The 22,662-nt window shown below is 38.2% G+C and overlaps 1 protein-coding gene across 1 annotated transcript in view; it reads left to right on the top strand.

The window, feature by feature from the left end:
* Nucleotides 1–22,662, top strand: part of OXCT1 (3-oxoacid CoA-transferase 1) — a 144,538-nt gene that overhangs the window by 17,912 nt on the left and 103,964 nt on the right. The window contains exons 6-7 of the mRNA XM_061189222.1: nucleotides 1,389–1,495; nucleotides 3,920–3,980. Coding sequence (XP_061045205.1) covers nucleotides 1,389–1,495; nucleotides 3,920–3,980 — 168 coding nt within the window. The remainder of the gene's footprint in view (nucleotides 1–1,388; nucleotides 1,496–3,919; nucleotides 3,981–22,662) is intronic.

The raw sequence follows: 22,662 nt of genomic DNA, 5'->3' as shown, positions 1-22,662 counted from the left end.
TGGAATCTAAAAAATTGGTACAGATGAACTTATTTACAAAACAGAAATAGACTCATAGACATAGAAAACAAATTTATGGTTACCAAAAGGGAAAGCGAGGGAGAGGGATAAATTAGGAGTTTGGGATTAACATACACACACTACTGTATATATATAAATAAACAAGAACCTACTGTATAGCACAGGGAACTATATTTAATATCTGTAATAACCTATAATGGAAAAGAATCTGAAAAAGAATATATATGTATATATGTACATATATATGTCTGAATCACTCTGCTGCACACCTGAAACTAGCACAATACTGTAAATTAACTATAATTAAAAAAAAAAAGAAAGAATTTCTTTTTTTAAACCACAGTTAAAAGTAAATGTACTGGAACTTTCTTCAGCTTTCTATAAAATGCATGCAATTTGTCCACTAGGGGGCGCAGTAGGAATGAAAATGGAGTTTGGCCTTCAAATGGCTCCCATCTTGTGTGGTGATGGAGAGAGGTATTGACGTTGTTTCCCCTCTTCGTTTCAATTCCCAGAGCTAAGTCCCCATGAAGAAAAAAGGAACAAAATGCCACGGCATAGTTTTGCTTTATGCATCTTCTCCCCTCCCCTCCCATTTGGAGTAGAATTAAAAGTAAATAAACATACAAAAATCAATAGCCTTCCATTAGACCAGTAATGACAGAGAGAAGGTGTAATAGAATAAAATATAACAGTCACAGTGGTATCAAACACCAAGAAGCACCTATGAATAAAGCTGGAAAATATATACAAAGCTTTTTCTGAGGGAAAACTATGAAACTATTGAAGGAGGTAAAAGAAGACTTTAAAAAATGTAGGCCTATATTCTCACAGGTGGGAGGATATAGCGTATCAGTTCTCTACAAATTAGTCTACAGATTTTAGGAATTCCAATTAAAATCTCAACAGAGGATAATGGATTCATTAGAAGAGATGAATGGATTTTTGTAACTATTTTAGGTAGGAAAACAATGCATTGCCCATTTCATGCAACTTACATGGTTTTCTGGGGAGGAGGGAAAGAGGGGCTCTTTTTCGTGTTCAGTATGTAACTTATTCACACAAATGATAAAGTGAGTGCTAACACACACAGTCTATGCCGTAAGCGTATGGAACTTTCAGTTCCTCACAATTACCAAGCTTCCTCTTGCCGCTGAGCCTTTGCACATGCTGCTCCCTCAGTGTCCTCTTCACCATTTTGACGAAGCCCTGGTTGCCTGCACTACTCTTCCGTGAAGTCTCAGTTTAGATCTCTCCCTCCTTTTCTAACTAGGCTTGTATCCCTATTATCTGCCTGTATCAGAGCAGGGAGCACAACCAAACAAGACCTCTGCAGATCCTGACAATGCCCTCTTTGTCTCTTGCAGGTGAGGGAGTTTAATGGTCAGCATTTTATTTTGGAGGAAGCAATCACAGGGGATTTCGCTTTGGTGAAAGCCTGGAAGGCAGACCGAGCAGGAAATGTGATTTTCAGGTAGTATAATGGTTTTAAAAAATGTTAAATGTAATGCATTTCAGCAACTTTATATTTCCGAAATTATGATTACAAAATGGATATCTTGATGTGTTTGGTATTTAAAAATTTATTTTAAAAATGGCTTAAAATCAAACACACCCGTGTGTGTGTATATAGGTGGGTGCAGAACCATTGCTGTGCGGTCATGCTGGTTTGATGCACTTGAGGGCATCTGTTCTGATTGGTTGGTACCCATGGTGCACTGTTTGTTAACTATTTGAATCTGTATATCCTTGTATATAGTCACATACAAATTATTTTTGCCCCTGTGTACTTTAGTTGCCAAAACTAGTTACAGTGTTGTGACATGCTTAGAAAATGTGACAAAAGCACACAATTATATTTAATTTTGACAGTGTTATTTATATGCATTGTCTTAAAATGCCTGTTACTTTGATATTCTGGAAAAATATTGCTAATAATCACTTAGGTCAGTTCTTTTCCAGGCCTATTGGTGTCTTCTAGGAAATGCTTATAAAGATTATGTCTGGAAAGTTGGTTAACCTTAATAATGTTTAACTTTCATTCTCGTTATCTAGATAGCCACAGATATTAAGCCACTTAATAGATTTCAATATCTTTTGATTCCCTAAGCATACTAAATACCAAGTTTTAGTATCTTGGATTTAGGGATTATATAGTTGTTTTTGCAAATTGTGCCACATTTGAATATACTCATAAAAGTTTTTCAAAATGTTTGGTCTTGAAGACATCACCTGTTAGGTTGCAGAAATAATTGTCTTTCTCATAATATTGGCCTTTTCCTGCTTTTAGTTAGTGATATTTTTTATCTTTACCAAATGCAGCTTTGGTATGATCACAATTAAATTATCAGTGATCACTCTCATGTTTTTGTTCATTTCTGAAGATCTTCTATGACATTAATACTGTATTTGATTTCTTGAATTTAGCCAACTTTTTTGTTCATTTGTTTTTGTTTTGTTTTTGTTCTTGTTTTTTTGTCCGGGCCGCAGCGTGTGAGATCTTAGTTCCCCAACTAGGAATCGAACCCATGCCCCCTGCGGTGGAAGCGTGGGTCTTAACCACTGGACCACCAGGGAAGTCCCGGGATTTAGCCAATTTTTGATATTAAAACTAATTTTGGCAATTGCAGAGGACTTTTTGAATGATGTCTACCTTATTTGACACCTTGATGTAATGCTTGCAAAGCTTAGTTGTTGTTTTTTTTTAAAGATTAATGAAATTGTATAGTAGCAAATGGAAATGAATTATTGAAAATATTTCCATGAGTTTATCCTGTGCTTTATTGCCTGTTATCTAAAGACTGCACAAGGGCTATTCTGAGTACAGGCCTTATGCCTGTAGTTTCTGCTCAGTAGCCATTGAGCTTTGATGTGAAATGAGAGTGCTTGTCGCCAGTGGTCAGGTGGCCTAGATTCTTAAGATACTGACTTCTAGGCTGACCTTCACGTTTAGTGGGACAACTGGTACAGAGGTCTGTCTAGGCCATTGTTAGAGTGGGCGGGCTCTGCATGCCTGCACCTCTGGCCACTCTGCCCTTGGAGGTTTTGATGCTGGATGTCTGGTGGAATCCAACAGGGTAACTTGTCAAAGTACACAAGGATTCCTCTCTTGAGGACACACCTATCCTTGAATCCAAGTGAAAGAAACATTGGTGGCACAAAGAGCTGTTAAGACACATAGCTGTGAATTATTTCTCTTTACCAAAGAATTTTCCCTATCAATGTACACTCTCAGAAACAAAAATACATTAAAATTTTTATGATTAGAGGAAGTGCATTAATTTAGGAACTTGGGAATGCAGAACCATCAGCAAAATTGGCCACTTCTTAAAATTTTACACCTCAAGGTCTGATGGAGGGGTTGTAGCTTTAAAAATTTCATTAGAAGTTGGTTCTCCACACTGATCTTTAGACTCACAAATCACCCATGAACGTTTCAGTTTATTTCAGCAATAGATTTCTCTTTAATAGGAGTATAATTACTATACCTTCTCATATAAAGCACTTGCTACTTTTCTTAAAATTTTAACAAGAGCAAGTTTAGTGAAATGTTTAGCTATTAAACAAAGTGGCATCTCAGGTAAAAGACTTAGAGAAATTAGTTTTAGAGTAGATTTATTAATATCTATTTTATTTTTCTGTGTATAACTATGTTGAATATGAAAAATAGTCCCACTTTCTCTTAACCCCATAAAAAGCTACATAATTGAATGAAGTGGCCATCGTATTGTTTTTGTTTATAAATTAGCTATAGAACTTATCGAAAATATGATACACTCTTTTAAAAAGATTCACAAAGTCTTGGTTTACAGAAATTCTTTTAATCTATAATTAAAGCTGAGAGAGACACTTCTTATTTTTGCCCTTCTTTCCCCACTTCCTTATTCCTCTAATGTAGGAAAAGTGCAAGGAATTTCAACTTGCCGATGTGCAAAGCTGCAGAAACCACAGTGGTGGAGGTAAGAGAAGAGGTTATTTCTGATTTCCTGTTGTTAATTTTCAAAGTTGATGTTATGTGTTAGTTCAAGAAAAAGTACAATGGTTCATTTGTTTTCACGAAGGAGGGCAAACAATAACCACTTTTTCATTTTGGATGTTGAAGGATTCTGTTTAAATATATGATAGTTGAAGTTTTGCTGGAACATGCGCTTTCTGGTTAGCTACGGTCTCACTAGAACACTCTGGGAATCAAGCTATTAGGCTGACCAGCTCATAAAAGTCTTTTGGTACTTGAGTAAAGTGGACCTTCTTGGGCAAAGTCTCCAGATGAAATTTTTTTTTTTCACTTTTTTCTTTTTTTAATTTAATTTAATTTTTTTTATACAACAGGTTCTTATTAGTTATCTATTTTATACATATTAGTGTATATATGTCAATCCCAATCTCCCAATTCATTCCCCCCGCTTTCCCCCCTTGGTGTCCATACGTTTGTTCTCTACATCTGTGTCTCTATTTCTGCCTGGCAAACCGGTTCATTTGTACCATTTTTCTAGATTCCACATATATGTGTTAATATATTATATTTGTTTCTCTCTTTCTGACTTACTTCACTCTGTATGGCAGTCTCTAGGTCCATCCACTCTCTACAAATGACCCTATTTTGTTCCTTTCTAAGGCTGAGTAATATTCTATTGTAAATATGTAACACATCTTCTTTATCCATTCTTCTGTCAGTGGGCATTTAGGTTGCTTCCATGACCTGGCTATTGTAAATAGTGCTGCAATGAACATTGGGGTGCATCTGTCTTTTTGAATTATGGTTTTGTCTGGGTATATGCCCAGTAGTGGGATTGCTGGGTCATAAGGTAATTCTATTTTTAGTTTTTTAAGAAACCTCCATACTGGTCTCCATAGTGGCTGTATCAATTAACATTCCCACCAACAGTATAAGAGGGTTCCCTTTTCTCCACACCCTCTCCAGCATTTGTTGTTTGTAGATTTTCTGATGATGGCCATTCTGACCGGTGTGAGGTGACACCTCATTGCAGTTTTGATTTGCATTTCTCTTATAATTAGTGATGTTAACCAGCTTTTTGTGTGCCTCTTGGCCATCTGTATGTCTTCTTTGGAGAAATGTCTATTTAGGTTTTCTGCCCATTTTTTGATGGGGTTGTTTGTTTTTTTAATATTGAGCTGCATGAGCTGTTTATATATTTTGGAGATTAATCCTTTGTCCATTGTTTCTTTTGCAAATATTTTCTCCCATTCTGAGGGTTATCTTTTTGTCTTGTTTATAGTTTCCTTTGCTGTGCAAAAGCTTTTAAGTTTCATTAGGTCCCATTTGTTTATTTTTGTTTTTATTTCCATTACTCTAGGAGGTGGGTCAAAAAAGATATTGCTGTAATTTATGTCAGAGTGTTCTTTGTTATCCTCTAAGAGCTTTATAGTGTCTGGTCTTACATTTAGGTCTTATATCCATTTTGAGTTTATTTTTGTGTATGTTGTTAGGGAGTGTTCTAATTTCATTCTTTTGCATGTACCTGTCCATTTTTCCCAGCACCACTTACTGAAGAGACTGTCTTTTCTCCATGTATATCCTTGCCTCCTTTGTCATAGATTAGTTGACCATAGGTGCGTGGGTTTATCTCTGGGCTTTCTATCCTGTTCTATTGATCTATATTTCTGTTTTTGTGCCAGTACCATATTGTCTTGATTACTGTAGCTTTGTAGTATAGTCTGAAGTCAGGGAGTCTGATTCCTCCAGCTCTGTTTTTTCCCCTCAAGGTTGCTTTGTCTATTCTGGGTCTTTTGTGTCTCCATAGAAATTTTAAGACTTTTTGTTCTAGTTCTGTAAAAAATGCCATGGGTAAATTGATAGGGATTGCATTGAATCTGTAGATTGCTTTGGGTAGTATAGTCATTTTCACAATATTGATTCTTCCAATCCAAGAACATGGTATATCTCTCCATCTGTTTGTGTTGTCTTTGATTTCTTTCATCAGTGTCTTATAGTTTTCTGAGTACAGGTCTTTTACCTCCTTAGGTAGGTTTATTCCTAGGTATTCTATTCTTTTTGTTGTAATGGTGAATGGGATTGTTTCCTTAATTTCTCTTTCTGATCTTTCGTTGTTAGTGTATAGGACTGCAAGAGATTTCTGTGCATTAATTTTGTGTCCTGCAACTTTACCAGCTTCATTGATTAGCTCTAGTAGTTTTCTGGTGGCATCTTTAGGATTATCTATGTATAATATCATGTCATTTGCAAACCGTGACAGTTTTACTTCTTCTTTTCCAATTTGTATTCCTTTTATTTGTTTTTCTTCTCTGATTGCCATGGCTAGGACTTCCAAAACAATGTTGAATAATAGTGGCAAGAGTGGACATCCTTGTCTTGTTCCTGATCTTAGAGGAAATGCTTTCAGTTTTTCACCATTGAGAATGATGTTTGCTGTGGGTTTGTAATATATGGCCTTTATTATGTTGAGGTAGTTTCCCTCTATGCCCACTTTCTGGAGAGTTTTTAATCATAAATGGATGTTGAATTTGTCAAAAGCTTTTTCTGTATCTATTGAGATGATCATATGGTTCTTATTCTTCAATTTGTTAATATGGTGTATCACATTGATTGATTTGCGTATATTGAAGAATCCTTGCATCTCTGGGATAAATCCCACTTGATCGTGGTGTATGATCCTTTTAATGTGTTGTCGGATTCTGTTTGCTAGTATTTTGTTCAGGATTTTTGCATCTATATTCATCAGTGATATTGGTCTGTAATTTTCTTTTTTTGTAGTATCTTTGGTTTTGGTATCAGGGTGATGGTGGCCTCGTAGAGTGAGTTTTGGAGTGTTCCTTCCTCTGCTATATTTTGGAAGAGTTTGAGAAGGATGGGTGTTAGCTCTTCTCTAAATGTTTGATAGAATTCACCTGTGAAGCCATCTGGTCCTGGACTTTTGTTTGTTGGAAGATTTTTAATCACAGTTTCAATTTCCTCACTTGTGATTGGTCTGTTCATATTTTCTATTTCTTCCTGGTTCAGTCTTGGAAGGTTATACCTTTCTAAGAATCTGTCCATTTCTTCCAGGTCGTCCATTTAATTGGCACAGTGTTGCTTGTAGTAGTCTCTTATGATGCTCTGTATTACTGCGGTGTCCGTTGTAACTTCTCCTTTTTCTTTTCTAATTTTATTGATTTGAGTCCTCTCCCTCTTTTTCTTGTTGAGTCTGGCTAAAGGTTTATCAATTTTGTTTATCTTCCCAAAGAACCAGCTTTTAGTTTTATTGATCTTTGCTATTCTTTTCTTTGTATCTATTTCTTTTATTTTTGCTCTGATTTTTATGATTTCTTTCCTTCTACTAACTTTGAGTTTTGTTTGTTCTTCTTTCTCTAGTTCCTTATAAGGTTAGATGGTTTATTTGAGATGTTTGTTTTTTCTTGAGGTAGGCTTGTATTGCTATATACTTCCCTCTTAGAACTGCTTTTGCTGCATCCCATAGGGTTTGGATCATCATGTTTTCGTTGTCAGTTGTCTCTAGGTATTTTTTGATTTCCTCTTTGATTTCTTCAGTGATCTCTTGGTTATTTAGTAACGTATTTTTTAGCCTCCATGTGTTTGTGCTTTTTATGTTTTTTTCCCTATAACTTATTTCCAATCTCATAGCGTTGTGGTCGGAAAAGATGCTTGATATGATTTCAGTTTTCTTAAATTCACCGAGGCTTGATTTGTGACCCAAGACGTGATCTATCCTGGAGAATGTGCTGTGTGCACTTGAGAAGAAAGTGTAATCTGCTGTTTTCGGATGGAATGTCCTATAAATATCAATTAAATCTATCTGGTCTATTGTGTCATTTAAAGCTTGTGTTTCCTTATTAATTTTCTGTTTGGATGATCTGTCCATTGGTGTAAGTGAGGTGTTAAAGTCCCCCACTATTACTGTGTTACTGTCAATTTCCTCTTTTATAGCTGTTAGCAGTTGCCTTATGTATTGAGGTGCTCCTATGTTGGGTGCATATATGTTTATAATTGTTATATCTTCTTCTTGCATTGATCCCTTGATCATTATGTAGTGTCCTTCCTTGTCTCTTGTAACATTCTTTATTTGAAAGTCTATTTTATCTGATATGAGTACTGCTATTCCAGCTTTCTTTTGATTTCTATTTGCATGGAATATCTTTTTCCATCCCCTCACTTTGAGTCTGTATGTGTCCCTAGGTCTGAAGTGGGTCTCTTATAGACAGCGTATATATGGGTCTTGTTTTTGTATCCATTCAGTGAGCCTGTGTCTTTTGGTTGGAGCATTTAATCCGTTCACGTTTAAGGTAATTATTGATATGTGTGTTCCTATTACCATTTTCTTAATTGTTATAGATTTGTTTTTGTAGGTCCTTTTCTTCTCTTGTGTTTCCCACTTAGAGAAGTTCCTTTAGCATTTGTTGTAGAGCCAGTTTGGTTGTGCTGAATTCTGTTAGCTTTTGCTTGTCTATAAAGCTTTTGATTTCTCCATTGAATTTGAATGAGATCCTTACCGGGTAGAGTAATCATGGTTGTAGGTTCTTCCTTTTCATCACTTTAAATATATCGTGCCACTCCCTTCTGGCTTGTAGAGTTTCTGCTGAGAAATCAGCTCTTAACCTTATGGGAGTTCCCTTGTATGTTATTTGTCGTTTTTCCCTAGTTTTTAATAATTTTTCTTTGTCTTTAATTTTTCTCAATTTGATTACTATGTGTGTTGGCGTGTTTCTCCTTGGGTTTATCCTGCCTGGGACTCTCCACACTTCCTGGACTTGGGTGGCTATTTCCTTCCCATGTTAGGGAAGTTTTCGACTATAATCTCTTCAAATATTTTCTCGGGTCCTCTCTCTCTCTTCTCCTTCTGGGATCCCTATAATGCGAATGTTGGTGCATTTAATGTTGTCCCAGAGGTCTCTTAGGCTGACTTCATTTCTTTTCATTCTTTTTTCTTTAGTCTGTTCCGCAGCAGTGAATTCCACTATTCTGTCTTCCAGGTCACTTATCCGTTCTTCTGCCGCAGTTATTCTGTTATTGATTCCTTCTAGTATATTTTTCATTTCAGTTATTGTATTGTTCATTTCTGTTTGTTTGTTCTTTAATTCTTCTAGGTGTTTGTTCTTTAATTCTTCTAGATCTCTGTGAAACATTTCTTGCATCTTCTCGATCTTTGCCTCCATTCTTTTTCCAAGGTCCTGGATTAATTTCACTGTCACTATTCTGAATTCTTTTTCTGGAAGGTTGCCTATCTCCACTTCATTTAGGTGTTTTCTGGGGTTTTATCTTGTTCCTTCATCTGGTACATAGTCCTCTGCCTTTTCATTTTGTTTATCTTTCTGTGAATGTCGTTTTTGTTCCACAGGCTGCAGGATTGTAGTTCTTCTTGTTTCTGCTGTCTGCCCTCTGGTAGATGAGGGTATCTAAGAGGCTTGTGCAAGCTTCCTGATAGGAGGGACTGGTGGTTGGTAGAGTTGGGTGTTGTTTTGGTGGACAGAACTCAGTAAAACTTTAATTCACTTGTCTGCTGGTGGGTGGGGCTAACTTCCCTCCCTGTTGGTTGTTTGGCCTGAGGCAACCCAGCACTGGAGCCTAGAGGCTCTTTGGTGGGGCTAATGGTGGACTCCGGGAGGGCTCATGCCAAGGAGTACTTCCCAGAACTTCTGCTGCCAGTGTCCTTGTCCCAGCGGTGAGCCACAGCTGCACCCCCCCGCCCCGCAGGAGACCCTCCAACACTAGCAGATAGGTCTGGTTCAATCTCCTATCGGGTAACTTCTCCTTCCCCCAGGTCCTGATGCACACACTACTTTGTGTGTGCCCTCCAGGAGTGGAGTCTCTGTTTCCCCCAGTTCTGTCGAAGTCCTGCAGTCAAATCCCGCTAGCCTTCAAAGTTTGATTCTCTGGGAATTCCTCCTCCCATTGCTGGACCCCCAGGTTGGGAAGCCTGATGTGGGGCTCAGAACCTTCACTCTAGTGGGTGGACTTCTGTGTTATAATTGTTCTCCAGTTTGTCTCCAGATGAATTCTTGTATACAGCATCCTAGGAAAATAGTAAGTTATATTAGGAGAAGTTCCTTATCTCACTGTTAGATACTGGTGATACTTTAAGGAAGAAGGAGGCTAGTACAGCTCACTGCTTTGATGTGGTTCTATTCGGAACAGTTGAATTAAGGCACTAACTGACTCTCCTTTGGACATCTCAGGGTTTGGGAGAGACTAGAATAATTTTAGAACCTTCCCAGGGTTCAAGCTCTGGGACAGAAATAGGTGCTTATACCAAAATCCTGACATTTTGTTTATACATATTTGAACCTGAAAGGAGACTTCAAAATGATTCGTTTAGGCTTTGAGGATCACTTTGGAACCAAATTTTCTTGGGCGTTTGAGATAGCTTTCCCATGGGAGGGCTTTATAGTAACCCATCCTGCGATCTGGAAATGAGAATATATGTTCTTGATTGTTCTTGTGATGGTAGTATTCTACCTGGCATTTTTTCATTCCTCCATATGCTTGCCCAAGATGGTATTTCATGGAGGCAGTGCTGCCATATTTTTGAAATAATCAAATGTTAGAATTCTGTTTCTCTCTTGGAAAGTGAAGTATATTATTATTATTATTATTTTTAATAGATAGCCATAGTTTGGCTTCGTTTTTTTGTTTGTTTTCTTCCTCTTTTATGGAAGTATAGTTAATTTACAGTGTTTGAAGTGTATTATTTTTAAAGTGCTGGGGCATGTGGTACTTTCAGCACTGGCAGGGTGGTTTCTTTTGCAATGGCTTCAGTATATTTTCTGCATTTAAAATGGATAATGTGGTTTACTCTCTCTGTGCGATCTTTTTTTTTTTTAATCGAATCATCTTAATGACCTGTCCATTGCACACATCTGTAACAGTATTGAAAAAAAGCCTATAGCGTAGCTTAAAACAATTGATAGTTTAACCCTCTCTTGATTGTATGTACTTCTGTAAAACTGCCACAAACCAATATTTTTTCCCTGAGTACCATGGGGCAGTATGCATTGTCCTGGGTGAATTTCCTTTTTTCCTTCTTTTATAATCTGGTTCTTTTCAGTCAGTCTTATCTCTTCCAAAAGCAGGAAGTGACTCTCTACTGTCTGAGAATTAATGTAGATATTAGGAAAGAGAGGTTCTCTGTTGGCATAAGGGAAGGGGAGATAAAATCCTTCAATTGATCCTGCAAATATGATAAGAGCTGCCCTCCCTGTGTCCTAGAGCAGACATCTCTGATTCACAGCATTCTGTCCTGTTAGACACAGACTCACATTAGGATCCCTTTCAATATAGTGCTGCTGATGGCCACTCCCAATTGATTATACCCGCACTGTCCAACGTGGTAGCCACTAGCCACGTGCAACTTTTAAAATTTAAATTAATTAAAATTAGATAAAGTAGAAATTCAGTTTCTCTTCATTAGCTACATATGCTAGTGACTATTGTGATGATCAACATAGATAAAGAATATTGTCATCACTGGAGAAAGTTTGATTGGGCAGAGCCTAATTGGAAGGATCAAGATGAAATATAATTTGTCATTCTGGTTTAGGAATGTAAGCAAAACAGCAATTTAGACAATAAATTATTGTAAGCCTGCTCCCTCTGCATGCTCATAGTAGAGGAGGTCCACATGCCTTTAGCTTGAATTGTAAGAACTTGTGCTCTTGGATGTAGAAGATAATTTGGAATTGGGGATGATGAATAGATTGGGTGTCTTCTGATAACAAAAAATCTATCTGGACTGTGAGTTTTGTATTATTCTTAGTCTAGTGACTACCCTGGACCTCCAGCTCCTCTTCTGTGCTATGTTTTGTGCACTCTGTTACCTGCATTGGCCTTTAGGACTTTGTAATTCTTTTCCTGTAGCCCTATCCTACTTTACTGTACAGTGGTCCTAGTGAGATGGATGATTATGAGCTGGTTTAACAGGAGTCTTCAGAGATCTTAAATTACCTGTGTATTTTCCTGCCTGTTAAATATTAACAATAATAATAGTTACTATTAATCAAGTATTTATTATGTGTTAGTCACTGCTGTATTCTTTATGGTTATTGTTAATTTTTTTAATGTTAACAATAGTCTTATGAGGTAGGAATCATTATTATCCTTATCTTACAGATAAGGACTTAAAAGCACAGAGAGGTTAGGTTATATACCTGATGTCACACAGCTAGATGGAGCTAGGATAGAACCACAGAATGACTGATTCCGGGGTGTCTGCACTTTTCCACTATTTTATGAAATATTCTCAAATCATCATCAATGGATGGTGTTTCAAAATCTTGAAAGGTATTGAATCTCTGGAAGTAGTCCATTTCAATGCTAACTATTAGAATCAAGCAGATTGGGAGTTTTTGGCCTATATATTCCTCTACCCCCAGCTTTCCTTGCCAGTTATTCCAATTATGGTCTTTTTGCCTCCTGCACCATCTGCCTCCAAGAGAGCTTTGAGAAAAGCATCATCCTGTGATCAATAGCCCTGTGGATTCATTCATTCTTCCTCTTGGATTCTGTTCGTTCTGTTGTGTCGCCTCTCTGAACTGTGCAGCTTTTCACAAACTTCCCTGAACGTGGTGATTGAATGTCTATTCTTGTACTGCAGTATCTTAAGCAGTGGGCGCTTTAACGATGACTACACCCTACATTTCAGACAAAGCCTTTTTTTTTTTAGAACTCTTAGCTCATCTCCTTTCTCTTATAGATGAGGACATGGAGGACTTTTCAGTAGCAGGATCTGGGTTAGAGCCTGTCTCCTAAAGCACCACTCCACTCCCTGGTGCTGCATCTTTTCAGCCTTTCTCCCTGGTTACCCCCCCATAACTTGAGTTTTATAGGAGGTAAGAGAGGGGTAGAACTATAAATATCTAAAATACTAATGATAATTCCCTCAGATATCTTAAAGTCTTTTTGCACGTAGAAGTAGGGCGGCAGGGGACTTCCCTGGTGACGCAGTGGTTAAAAATCCTCCTGCCAGTGCAGGGGACACGGGTTCGAGCCCTGGTCCAGGAAGATCTCACATGCCGTGGAGTAACTAAGCCTGTGCACCACAACTACTGAGCCTGTGCTCTAGAGCCCGCGAGCCACAACTACTGAGTCCATGTGACACAACTACTGAAGCCCACGCGCTTAGAGCCCATGCTCTGAAGCAAGAGAAGCCACCGCAATGAGAAGCCCACACACTGCAATGAAGAGTAGCCCCCACTCTCCGCAACTAGAGAAAGCCCGTGCACAGCAACAAAGACACAATGCAGCCAAAAAAATAAATTAAATAAATAAATTTTAAAAAGCAGGGTGGCAAAGGAACATGAAGCTGTCTCTTGCTTTTTTGGTTCATAATTTCTCCTCCAATTGACAAGAGGTAAACCAGTATATTTATCTTGAATTGAAGAGAATACCAAATTGGCCCTGGACGTGAATTATTTCTGGTTTCTCTAAAAGTGGGATATTGCTCCTTTTTGGAAAAATTTTGCCTTTCAAATGTGTTCTAAACAAACTTATGAGTTGTGGAAAACCAATTATGTCTGTATTCCCCTTTAACAAAACCGATATGAATATTGCATTTGCATTCTTAAAACCTGCAGCCGTTTGCATGTTTCGCCACAAAGTTGTGACATATAGTGAAGGCTGGCTGTCTCTTTCCCCGTCTCTTAAGGAACTGGGGGTAGTTAATTGGGGAAAATAGTACAAGTGGGTGCACATATTGGCATACATGCCAGAAAGATATTTCTCTTTTTAGGACAGTGTTATTTCTGGACCTCCTCGCCAGGGAACAACTCTTGGCATTGCGTTCCATGTGTATGAGCAACAGCAGTACTGAGGAACTCATTTGGCTTTTGTAGGGGTCTGTTAACCCTTCAACTTCCCATGAGCCCCTCAGCCAGTCTCCTGGATGCATATCCAATCAGGCTGTGTTTCTCTGGGAAGTTACCTGTCTTTACATTTTTTTTTTTTTAAAGCAACTTATAATAGAAAACTCAGGGGGAGGGGCGGGAGTGCTTCACTCAGAAGCCTGTTGATGCTTTGTCTCCTGCAAGCAGCCTGCCATGCCTGTGCTGTCAGGAAAGGTCATCTGACTCAGCCACCGAAGGCTGTTGAGGTTACCTGTGACCAAAATAACCCAGCTGGTTTCGTCAGGTGTGTTCCCTGGCTGGTGTTGGAAGATGGCAAGGTTTATGCAAGGCCTCTTCAGCTATTTTGGCTAATTTCAGCTTTTAGTTAAGACAAATACATTCATTACCATGACCTCAATAAAGTTATTTTTATTATATTTATATTATGGTATATTTATATATTTGCTTATGAAAGAATTGTTCATATTACATGATATTTGATGCATACAAGTATTATATACATGTAGCCTGTGTGGGTTATAAAGCACAATAATAAATTGAACACCTACGAACCCACCTAAGGTAAGGATTAGCGGATTGCTTATTCTCATTTTCATCTGCCTGCCTTTCCTGCAGAGAGAGCCACTGTCAGGAATATTGTGGTTATCAGTCCCTTAAAAATAATTCTAAGTCATAAGGTATGGACATATGGAAAATTATTTTCCAAAGATATCCTAAGACTTTTTGTTTAGAAGAGCCAAGCTTTGGGAACTGTGACTTCTGTGTTCTGTACTAGGGCCTGGCACATGCCATGTCTCCAGAGGAGGTTAACTAGAGGAAAAGATTAGGGGTACATCTGCCATCCTGCCAAGAAGATATGTGTTGTTCCTGATTGGTGGATGAAGAAAGGTGAAAATAGCGGTGTAAATGGTATTACAAATTTTGTTTTTAATGTTTATTATGAAGGCTAATGGACATACACAACAGTAAACAGAAGAGTTTAATGAACCCATCTGAGCTCGTCCTCCAGCTCCAATGACCGTCAACCCACGATCACTCCTGACCCGTCTTCATCCCCATCTCCTGCCTCCTCTTGTAGTATTTTGAAATAATCACCAGATATTGTATCCCTCATGAGCTTACATTATAATGCTCAAGACTGACAATAGGTGCAATAAATAAGTAAAATATATATTAGATATTGATAAATATTAAGGAGATGAAACAAAGCATGAAAAGGGACATGAAATGTCAGGAGAAGAAAGTTAAATTCTGTTTTTGTTTTTGCTTTTTTTTTGTCTGCACTGCATGCCCTGTGGGATCTTAGTTCCCTGACCAGGGATTGAACCTGGGCCCTCAGCAGTGAGACTGTGGAGTCCTAACCCCTGGACCGCCAGGGAGTTCCCCAAAGTGAAATTGTGAATGGGTTGGTCAGTAACAGAAGACCCCACTGAGATGACAGTTGAGCAGAGACCTCAGGGAAGTGAGGAAGCGGGCCTCGGCAGCTTCCAGCGGGGAGCAAGCGGGGCGGTGGAAAGAGGAGCAGATGGGGCCTTCCTGGTGCACTTGAAGACTGGGGATGACGTACTCCCCTTTCTTCGGTCTGAGGTGGTGGGCCGAGGAGTCTTATATGAGGGTAGCTGTCTTGAGAATCATGGCAGTATCTTCTTCCTAGGCTGTGTGAAGTGTGATTTCTGTTTTTAGTTCATTTGTAATAGTTCGCAAGATGACTAGGCCCAAATCTGACTTTAAAACTCTGAGATGAATGGAGAATGTGAATTTGAGCTTGGAGCCTCCTGACTTTTGTGTCTCTCTGGCCCTGTTTGGAGAACTTTGTGTTGACAACACCTCATGAATTATCTTTGCAGAAGAAGTCAAACTGGTGGTTAGTTCACTTTACACTAGGATGTGGGAATACAGTGGATTTTAACCATTCGACCTAATCACTTTAATGGATCCTGTGAACATTTAATCTCCACCAAGCAGGCCAATTAGTGTATCGATGTTTTAGAGACTGGTTATATTCCGTCCTGCTTCAGGAAAAATGAAACTGCCCAAGGGATAAACATAATTCCTTTCCTCTTAAGTTTCTTTTATTCTTAATCTAAAGATTGCTAATGACTTGATATTACAGAGAAACTCATAATTTTTCCAAGAGACGGTAAAAAGAAAAAAGAAATAGGTCTAAACAGGAAAAAAGTAAAGGTTCCATCCACCCAAGGGAAACACATGTAACCACGTTGATAAACTTCATTAGACAGATGCAATGTCAAGCACACGCATGCATACACAGGCGACCACTGCTCCATGCCTGTATGGAATTTATGCCCACGCACAAATTGCTGATTGACCTGGAGACATGATATTTATGAGAACTTGGCTGAAATGTCAAATTTGATATTCACTGTGTGAAGCATAATATAGTAAATGCCTTTCACTGCACTTTAGTATTTACCTGGTAGTGCTCTCTACTTCTCTTCCTTAGCGAGAAGATAAGGACAGCAAGAACCTGTTTAATCCTAATCCTCTTTACTTCATTCACACAGGCCAGTTGAGTTGAACACTCAACACAAGTTCTTTAAAAACACAGGCAGGTAAGAGAGCTATTTGATACAATACAAAAAGAAGGAACACCCTCTTCCCACCAACCCCCCATGAACCCTGGGACCTCATGATCCTAAGGCATAATACAGTCACCTTCCCAAGTGTTAACTTTGGGGATGATGTGGTGAGCTATAGATGTCATTTACAATGACTGATTTTTAAGTCTGTTAAATTATATAATATCCTTAATTTACATTTTTTTCTTTTTTAGTTTTTCAGTTATAGGATTTTATTAATGCTTTCAGATTTCATTTTTTAAAAAGTGATTGCTATACCACTCGGAAAGAGATATCTATAAATTCTTCATGCTACAAATTCAGCCAGATGTACATTGCTTGGACAGATGATAATATCCTTACACAACTAAACTAAATGAAGTGATTGACCCTACTTACTTTGAAGTATTAAAGTATTTAAAGACCATTCATTCATTTCCTTGAATTTTCATAAAATGCAACACTGATTTGAGAATATTTCAATGCTAATGAAGATGTATTTAGTGAAGATTTAGTTGAATATTTTGACAAAATAACCTTCTCAGTAATACAATCACTATTCTGTTATTATTTGCTGTTTCTACCAAGGAAGCAGTAAATATAAAAAACATGAACTTGGTGAATGCCAGGTATTAATAACTTCACTGCATATTTTTTTGTGTGTGTACTCTTAGAGATTAATAATTCTTAGCCTAATGACCATTTACATCCAGAAGAATAGCAGACTATAAGTATGGTTTATTGATGGTAAAAATTAAATCAAGTGCTAATCCTGACATTTTATTTCTTGTTGCTTGGTAACAGTGCAGCAACTCTGTAAGAGTTCCTTTATATCAGCTACAATGGACTTCATTGCATTGTGGGGTAGCAGTACCAACTGAAGCAAGTCATTTGTATGCCATTATCCTTCCAGAATTTTGTTGCTATTTTTTATTGTTAGTGCAGAGATCCTAAAAGAAAGTCATTTTAATAATACATCCTCCTTTTTTGATGGATTGGTGGATTTTATTCTAGCTATTTTTGGCTTTTCGGCTTTGTATCTATAATTTCTGAGGTTTCACAAATTTGTGTTTTATCAGTCTGTACAGTATTAACCTAGGCTTTTGAATTTCATTGTAAATATGTACATTCTAAGTGATGCTTCATTAGTTCTTAGTGAACATCTTTTATCCTTGACCACCTAAGAGGGGAGAAAAAAATATCTGGGCAGAATTTTTCTTTCATAAAAATAGGACATATACCTCATCCTTCTCTAATATAGAGCATTCCTAGTTTTAGAACCTGCTTTAGGAAAAGGAAGCCTGTTGAACCAGTGTGATTTGTTTTAAGTGAAAGGCTGATTCATGTTGCATATACTATATATGTTCTATATGCTGTTAGTTCACAATTATTATTTACAACAAAGGTTGATAAACTATAGCTCGTGGTCTGTTTTTGTATTGTCTAAGAGCTAAGAAATTTTTATATTTTTAAAGGGTTTTTTTAAAAAAAAAAAAGCAATATGTGACAGAGACAGTATGGAGCCTATAAAGCCTGAAATATTACCTGGCCCTTTGCAGATAAAAGCTTGCAGACCCTTGATTTATGGCATAGTTTCCATTTCTATAGTCTGAATATATTAAATGTCACTAAGTATTATTTTTTAAAGGACCAGTGAACTTAAGTAGAACTGACATAAAATAATGATAACTGGTTTGAAGAGAATCAATGAAAAAATTAAATTGAATAATATGAATTTGTGTAGAAGTAGTGAAATGATTATGCAGTTTGGTGGGCCTGTTTTGGGGGCAACCATGAAGAAAGGAAGATTACATGTAGCAACTTGTTTATCTTGCTTATCTTGCCACAGTTTTTACAATTTCTTTACTATCTCAATGCCTTTGTCAATAAATCTGACTTTAATAAAATTGTGTAGTGATAGATGCACTTTATTAGAAGCATTTTGCTTTTTCCTGCCCATTAGACTTTATCTGATACTTGAGGGCCAGTTTCTTACTTACAATGTCTGTATCCTGGGGTGATGGGGTGAAGACTTCTCCAACTTGACCTGGGTCCGGCACTCAGCTGCAGCTCCTGCTGTCTGGCAGAGTTTCCAGGAGCTACGGAAATGGTCCAGAGTTGGAGTCATCCTGTGTCCCTGGGTTTTGGAAGGGCCCTGCAGCACTGGGTTTTCATCTCCTCTGGAGCTGTGCCCCCCGCATCCTGGATAGAGGGCAGGAGAAGAATTGTGGACAAGGTGAGGCTCATTTTCTCAGCCTTCCAAACCAGGGCTTTTAGCTTCCTATTTTCTTTTTAGTCAGAAATGTGTTTGTAAGAGTTATCTGGTTATTTCTTATTTATTGGTAAGGTAAAGCCTGAAATCAGGAAGTTAACCTGGGCAGCCATATGTTTTTTTATCTGGCATCAGTCTTCTTAAGCAATAGAAAAGGCTCCAACCAGCCAAAATGTATTCTAGTGATGAGAGATAAAAGTCAATTATTTATTTATTTATTTTTGCTGTGCCATGCGGCTTGTGGGATTTTATTATAGTTCCCCGACCAGGGATTGAACCTGGGGCCCTGGCAGTGAGAGTGCCAAGCCCTAACCACTGGACCACCAGGGAATTCCCAAAAGTCAATTATTTTAGCTAGACTCACTTAACTCCTCTTTCTTGTAAGCAAAGGCCCAGAAAACCCCATGCTTGAGCACCATTTCTGTATTAGTAGGCGTTTTATATTACTTTATATTTGTAATGCTTTATGTTTTCAAAGTGCTTTTACATATATTATCTCATTTGATCCTCTTAATCACCAGGTGAGGTAGGAGGAGGAGCAGTTTTCTTATAATATTACAAATGAGAAAACTGAGAAACAGGTAAGTTTCTGGGAATAGATCATTGGGAAGTTGAACGGCTTAATGAAAAAGACATTTGAAAGACTTGGTTTAAGTCCTGACTTTCCATGTTTCCTCTGCCGCTGTCCTGCCATGACAATACTGAGGCTTTATTTCTGAGACACTGAACGTTTCTGAAAATGTCGGCATAGCTAAGTGGGCTTTTATAGGAGCTTTCACCTTATTTTAAGTGCAAATGGAAAGGGTCATGATTTTAGGTGTTGTATGTAGAATGGATTTTTATGGAGGTGTGAAGGGAGACAGGGTAGCCAATGAGGAGACTATTGCAGTGGTCCAGGCAAGAGGTGATGGTGGCTTGGACTTGAGTGGTGGAGTGGAAGTGGGGAGAGGTGGTGGAATTGAGATATACAGTATCTTGGAAGAGGAATCTTATCAGACTTGCTGATGCCTTGGATGTGGAATGCTGGGGTAGAGGAAAGGCAGAGAGTAAAATGATTCCCACCTGACTTGAGCAATGGTGTGACACCTACCAAGCTGAGGAAGCCTGGGAACAGCTTTTGGAAGGAGGAGTAGCAAGAGCCCTGGTAGGATTGATTGGCTTTTTTAGGCATTCAAGTGGTGATGTAGGTGAAGATGGACATGTATGTGTAGTGCTCAGAGGAGAGGTCTAGAAGGGAGTTATACAATTGGGAATAATCCACATATATTTGATAAGTAGAGTCATGGAATAGAAAAGACCACTTAGTGAAAAAGTCCTGGGACTAAGCTCTAGGAGTCTCAGTATATGTCTTTCTTTCTTTTTTTTTTCTTTTTGTGAACAGTATCTGAGATTAAGAATCACATCTTTATTTACAATAGCCAGGACATGGAAGCAACCTAAGTGTCCATCGACAGATGAATGGATAAAGAAGATGTGGCACATATATACAATGGAATATTACTCAGCCATAAAAAGAAATGAAATTGAGTTATTTGTAGTGAGGTGGATGGACCTAGAGTCTGTCATACAGAGTGAAGTAAGTTAGGAAGAGAAAAACAAATACCATATGCTGACACATATATATGGAATCTAAAAAAAAAAAAATAGTTCTGATGAACCTAGGGGCAGGACAGGAATAAAGACACAGACGTAGAGAATGGACTTGAGGACACGGGGAGGGGGAAGGGTAAGCTGGGACTAAGTGAGAGAGTGGCATGGACATATATACACTACCAAATGTAAAATAGATAGCTAGTGGGAAGCAGCCGCATAGCATAGGGAGATCAACTTGGTGCTTTGTGACCACCTAGAGGGGTGGGATAGGGAGGGTGGGAGGGAGACACAAGAGGGAGGGGATATGGGGATATATGGATACGTATAGCTGATTCCCTTTGTTATACAGCAGCAACTAACACAACATTGTAAAGCAATTATACTCCAATAAAGATGTTAAAAAATAAAACAAAATAAAAAAAGAAATAGAAAAAAACCCAATCACATCTTTGCCTCCCACTGGCATTGTGACCTTGGACAAATAAGTACTTTAGAATCCCAGCTTCTTTATAGCATCTCCTGTCTATTTGCCTATTTCACGGGTCTATTTTGAGCATCAGTGGGTTAGGGCATTTGGTTGTGTTTTCTAAAGCTCTGAAGTGCTATGTTCTTACCTTGATCCCTCCTGCTGCTTTGATTAATGAACCTCAGATGACTGTTCTCACTGGCCCAGTGACAGTGACTACAAAACTACCCCGTGGGTTGCAGCTGGCAAGGCATACCCTCCCTATCCTTTCCCTGTCATCCAGAGTTCTTGAGATCTAGGGGAATTAAAATTCCATAATACCACCGATTTCTAAAATCTCAGGACATTATCAAAAACTAATCTAGATTGTTTTTAAAATATATTGTTAGCTTTAATCAACAGTAAATTACCTAATATTTAAAGCTCATCAAAATCAACCTAAATATGTTGATCCCTTACATTAAGCAAATGCAGTGATGACTTTTAAGGTGAGCATTATGGACCCCTTATAGAAAGGAAGGTTCTTATAAATCTGTCATTTCATTAGCTTATGAAGTGACAGATTTATAGGTTGCATACAGTCAAAAATTGATGACCACTCTCTGCTGTCATATTTTAAATGGAGGATTAGCCAATGACCTATTTATCTTTTTGTACTTTGGTGCAAAAGATTCAGATATTCTGGTTTGGGATGAAAACTAACCTTTGTTCCCTGATGAAACATGCTTGTACTGAATATCCACCTTGAATTCTTTTCATTGAAAGTAACATTTATTGTTTTAGGGGGCATAAGAGAAATGAATAAAGAGGACCTCAGATATTCATTGATGCTTCATGTTCAACTAAGTGCACACCACTACCTGCAAACATCAGAGAGACTAAGGGTCAAGAAATAGACCCTTATATCTTTAGGATGCAGCACACTGTTACATATAAATAAATTAGTCTGCAGGTGTGTTTTCACTGCTTCCTTATGAAAGCTTTGCCTTATTGAATTTTCATAGACTCAAGAAAAAATATGTTTTATTCAGTTTGTTTTTAGATGAAATGGTTTGAAACAAACAGTTGGTTAATTTGGGAGAAATCATGAAAGATTAGAAACGAAGAATGACTTAATTGTTAGAAACTACAGTAGTCCCTCCTTATCTGGGGTTTCACTTTTCACAGCTTCAGTTACTTGTAGTCAACTGTGGTTCAAAAATATTAAATGGAAAATTCCAGAAATAAACAATTCATAGGTTTTAAATTGCATGTTGTTCGGAGTAGTGGATGAAATCTCACCCGCTCCAGTTCTGTCCCGCCTGGGATCCCCAGCCGTCAACATCTGCTCCTGACACCCAGCCATCAACATGGCTCGATGATCCAGGATGACATGGAGCAGATGATCTTCCTTCTGATACATCGTCAGAAAGTCAGTAGTAGCCTAACATTAGGTCACAGTGCCTATGTCATTCACCTCACTTCATCTCGTCACAGGCATTTTATCATTTCACATGATCACAAGAAGAAGGGGGAGCACAGGATAATAACGTAATTTGAGAGAGAGCAGGACCACATTCACATAACTTCTATTATAGTATATTGTTAGAATTGTCCTATTTTATTGTTCGTGATTGTTGTTAATCTCTTATCGTGCCTAATTTTTTTTTTTTTTGGCTGCGATGAGTCTTCGTTGCTGTGCGTGGGCTTTCTCTAGTTGTGGCGAGCGGGGGCTACTCTTCGTTGCGGTGCGCGGGCTTCTCATTGCGGTGGCTTCTCTTGTTGTGGAGCACGGGCTCTAGGCGCGCGGTCTTCAGTAGTTGCAGCACTTGGGCTTCAGTAGTTGCAGCATGCAGTCTCAGTAGTTGCAGCATGCGGACCCTAGAGCACGTAGGCTTCAGTAGTTGAGGCACGTGGGCTCAGTAGTTGCGGTGCGTGGG

This window comes from Eubalaena glacialis, chromosome 4 (genome assembly GCF_028564815.1).
Source record: "Eubalaena glacialis isolate mEubGla1 chromosome 4, mEubGla1.1.hap2.+ XY, whole genome shotgun sequence".
Taxonomy (NCBI): domain Eukaryota; kingdom Metazoa; phylum Chordata; class Mammalia; order Artiodactyla; family Balaenidae; genus Eubalaena; species Eubalaena glacialis.
The sequence above is the reverse complement of the archived record's forward strand: the minus strand, read 5'-3'. Positions and strand labels throughout refer to the sequence as shown.